The following is a 4,163-nucleotide window of genomic DNA, read 5'->3' on the forward strand; positions in this document are numbered from 1 at the left end:
GGGGTAGGGGCACAGGGGATGGGGCCTTTTTTCCTTAAATTCCTTATAATTCTTAATTTCACAAATTATCATATGGTAAAACTGACTTTTCTTTTGGTATCCAGTTCTTTACATTTTAACTCATTCCAAAATTTATGAAACTATCATCACAGTCAAGATTCTGGAGAGTTCCACCCCTCACAGCTATCTCCTTGTACTCATTCCCTCATTCAAGGGTGGGAGGGATTTGTTTTCTCACTGGTCCGATCTTTCTTTCTTTCTTATGGTACTAGAGATTAAACCCAGGGGTGCTTTACCACTCCCAGCCCTTTTAATTTTTTATTTTGAGACAGGATCTCACTCAGTTGCTCAGAGCCTTGCTAAATTGCTGAGGCTGTGATCCTCCTGCTTCAGCCTCCCAAGACTGAGATTACAGGCATGTGCCACCATGCCCTGCTGGCCCTGCTTTTAGATGTGACTTATTACTAGTATGATCAAAAGTTCCTAGAAGTCCAGTCCTTCCTCATACCAGTGTTTCTGGTGCCACACACAGGGTCAAAACTTCTAAACCTATTTATTATTGATTAGTAGAAACAGAGCGATGACAATGGCAGGGAAAAGCAGGTCCTTTCCTGCCCGGGGCCAGACTGCACAGTGCCAGCTCCAGGCTGGGCCAGCTTGGCCGGCCCTGACAACGCAGGCGTAACCTTGGCCACAGCTCAGCAGTGGAAAGGTCTTGAACAAGGTGCTGGGACACGTGCTGGGGCTGCAGTCACAGGACAATCTTAAAGGAACTGCACAGAGAAGAGTGAGTTGGGTTTTCTTTTCTTTTTCTTTTTTTTTTTTTAAACTTTCCTAGTGCTGAGGTTGGAACCCAGAGCCTCATGCATGCTAAGAATATGCTCTGCCACTGAGCTATACCCCTAGCCCAAGTGGGGTTTTCTGATGGAAGAGGAGGGTAAGGACTAAACCCAAAATTACCTACCCCACCCCGAAGACACTTCTTTGTAATGGGTTATGTCCCATGTGAATCTATCCCCTCTCCTTTATAAGAAAAATGACCTGAGACCTGTTTCCCAGAATGTAAGGCAACCACTGCCAAATACCTGGCAAAGTCAGGCGAACGGGAGATGACATGCTGGAACTCGGAGAGATTGATGGTTCCATCCCTATCAATGTCTGATTCTTCCAGGATCTGGAAAAGGAAAGGTCTTTAGGCCAGAGCCCCAACCCTTGCCTCCTGTTCCCAGGCCCAACTAGACCAGGCCTGGCCTGGCCACCCACATTATCAATGAGCTGCTTCATCTCTGAAGCACTGAGTCGAGTATCCTCGCCTTCTCCCGTAAGACAGTTCACAAGCCGACTCAGGTCTTCTCTGTCCAGAGTTCCATCATCATCAAAGTCTAGAGAGCAGACACAAGAGGGCATAGTCAGGAGGAGCTCCACAAATGCACAAATGCCACCTATTTCCCAAGCAGCACCACCATGAAGCCCATGTTAGAAGGCATGGTGTTCTACCAGTTCCTTCTGGTCCTTACCAAAAATGCGGAAGGCATAGTGGGACTTGATGTCTGGGGTTGCTGTGTCACTAAATACACTCAGGAGGTCCAGGAAGTCCTCAAAGCTCAGGCTATCCCTGGTGGGGGATGTGGAGAAGACTCTGCAGATTCGCTCCTTGAAGGGGTTGGCCTAGGTAACAGAACTGTCTATGAATGCTTTGCAATGTGGCCCCAGGTCACATGCTCATCAAATCCTATCAGAAACTTGATGGAGTAGGTCACAATACAAGCACCATGGAGCTTAGACTCATGGAGAAGAAGCTCTGGGGCCAGGATAGAAGGCCATGGTGGAGGAGGGGCAGGGAACACCAACTGAGCCAGTTGGGGAAGGGGCAGGGATGGCTTCCTGGCAGTCTGTTTAACTTAAAGTGAAGATAGAGTGTGAAAAGGAAGGTATTCTAAACAAAGAGAAAAAGATGAACTGGTTATTTTAGAATAAGAATATTTAACTGAACAACTAATATTACAGGCATTGGATCAGTTCCTTTGCATAGAAATTTTCACAGCAGCCCTACTGAGTTACAATCAACCTGTGCAATAGGGTTTCTCAAACTTTAATAAGAATTCAACTCTTCTTAAAGGACAAAACTTGTCTGAACTACCAAGAATATGTCCTAGAATCCAAGTTTAAAAAGCACCATTCTAATCCAGGTGCAGTGGCTCATGCCTATAATCCCAGCGATTTGGGAGGCTGAGGCAGGAGAGCCAGTCTTGGCAACTTTGTGAGACGCTTTATAAAAAACTTAAGAAAGACTTAAGCTATAGCTCAGTGGTAAAGTTCCTCTGGATTTAATTCCCAGTACCAATAAACAAATAAATAGCACCATTCTAGATAATATTACTGGGTGATTTTTAGAAAGCCTTGCCCCTAGAAAGTTAGAGCTAAGCAGGCAAAAAGACCAGAATACAGACCAGTAACCCCATGATCTCCATTTGAGTGGCAGGAGGAATTAGGGAGTCTTAACAGAGCAAGGGTGGGTAAAGGGGTGGGGAGGCTGTACCTTGAGCTCTGGAATGCTGAGAATCAGCTCAAAGGATACTCTTGCCTGCAGTGATTCCTCCACACTCCGATGCTCCTGAGGAAGCAGCTCACAAAACCGCCTGTGGGCTCTAACAAAAAAGAGGGGATTTGGTCTCTCTCAAGCCATCAGTCACCCTGTATGTACTTACATTCCCATTCCTTGCCTTGCCACTTCACCAGATGAGGAGCTAAGCCACAAACATGTGACTTCTGAGTCACTGGGCAATGGTCAGTCAAAGAGAGATAAATTACAAGATAGTACATGATAGTCTCTTGCAATAGATATTTACTGAGGGCCTACTATGTGTTCTGGGCACTGATTCTAGATCACTGAGGGATGGAGAGGCCAGGGAAGGAGCCAAAAGGCCCTTAAGAACAGAAAGAAAAGAGCAAAAACACAATCTCCTTCTCTTTCACTCCAGGGATGACTCCATACCTCCCTGAACTATCTTCCTTCTCAGCCCCACCTCCTTCCCAGTGGAATGATCTTTGCCAAGGGAAGCCCAGGAATCTCCTCATTCAAGGGCTCTGGCCCACATCAAATCCACTTACTCTCAGTGTAGTCTTAAGTAGGTTACCAAACCTCTCTGAACCTGTTTCCTTGCCTTATACCTCCCTAAGTTAGATGATGTAGGCGACCACTTAGCACAGTTCCTGGCCTAAGGTAAATGCTCAAGAAGTGTTAACGGTTACTATATCATCCAGGTAAAGTTGGAAGAAAACGCCAGGCTCTCCAAGGCTTCTCTAGTTTTGCTAGTGGGCAAAGTCAGCCAAGAGCTACAGCAATCCTTGCCGGACAGGGGCAAGATATTCGCTAGTGCAGAGGCCAGTGCAGCGCAGGGTCAAACAGCTCCCAACTTTTCCCGGATCCTGAGAGGCGGTTCCGCGGGGCAACGCTGGGGCCCCAAGCGTGACACGGGAGGGTGTGCTGGGAAGAAGGCGCAGCCTGGGGCTTGGACTCCTGGGTTTCCAGTAACAGCTCCGCTGCTGAAGTCCGGAAAGCCCTGCCCCACCCTCCATCTATGACAGTGACTCCCAAAGCCACCTCTAGAAGATCCCAAGTCGGAAGTGGGGTTCGGGGCAGCACTCACAGGAGAATCTCCTGCTTAGTCAGGAACGTCAAGTCCTGGAAGGCAAACCAGAAGGGGGGTCAGCCGACCGTCCAGAGGCCGCGACTGCTGGGCCGCCTGCTCCGGGACACCGCTTCCGGGCGCAGGCCGGCACGCGAGCTCCCCGAGAACCCGCGCACCTGGTACTCGGCCAGCAGCTCCTTGGACAGGCGACTGCCCGAACCCCCCATTGCCGCGCCGCGCGCACAGCTTCGCCAACTCTCCTTGGGACGCCGGCAACTTTCTCACTTCCGCCCGCCGGCTGCGTCACCGCCCAGTCCCCGCGGCAACCGCTGCTGAAGCCACCAACCCCGACCCCCTCTCCTCGTCACGCCCAGGCCTCCTAGAGCTGCTCCGCCCGCTAGCTGCCGGCTCCCGCGGTAGGAGGCGAGCCGGAGGCGGGGCCCGGGCGGGGCCGGAAACTCCGGGGCAGGGCCCAGGCCCCGCGGCCCCGCCCTCTAGTGGGCGGGGCGGCCGCGCGTAGCGCAGACTGCG

The 4,163-nt window shown here is 50.6% G+C and overlaps 1 protein-coding gene across 1 annotated transcript; it reads right to left on the reverse strand.

Moving 5' to 3' along the window:
• Window positions 1-534: 534 nt before the first annotated feature.
• Window positions 535-4,006, reverse strand: CIB1 (calcium and integrin binding 1). Its single transcript, XM_079125545.1, has 7 exons — window positions 3,809-4,006; window positions 3,651-3,685; window positions 2,540-2,648; window positions 1,518-1,668; window positions 1,264-1,382; window positions 1,086-1,174; window positions 535-773 (listed from the first exon to the last, which is right to left on the reverse strand). The coding sequence occupies exons 1-7, from the start codon at window positions 3,857-3,859 to the stop codon at window positions 752-754; spliced, it is 576 nt and encodes a 191-aa protein (XP_078981671.1). The 5' UTR covers window positions 3,860-4,006; the 3' UTR covers window positions 535-751.
• Window positions 4,007-4,163: the final 157 nt, after the last annotated feature.

This window comes from Sciurus vulgaris, assembly GCF_902686455.1.
Source record: "Sciurus vulgaris genome assembly, chromosome: 2".
In the NCBI taxonomy this organism is placed as follows: domain Eukaryota; kingdom Metazoa; phylum Chordata; class Mammalia; order Rodentia; family Sciuridae; genus Sciurus; species Sciurus vulgaris.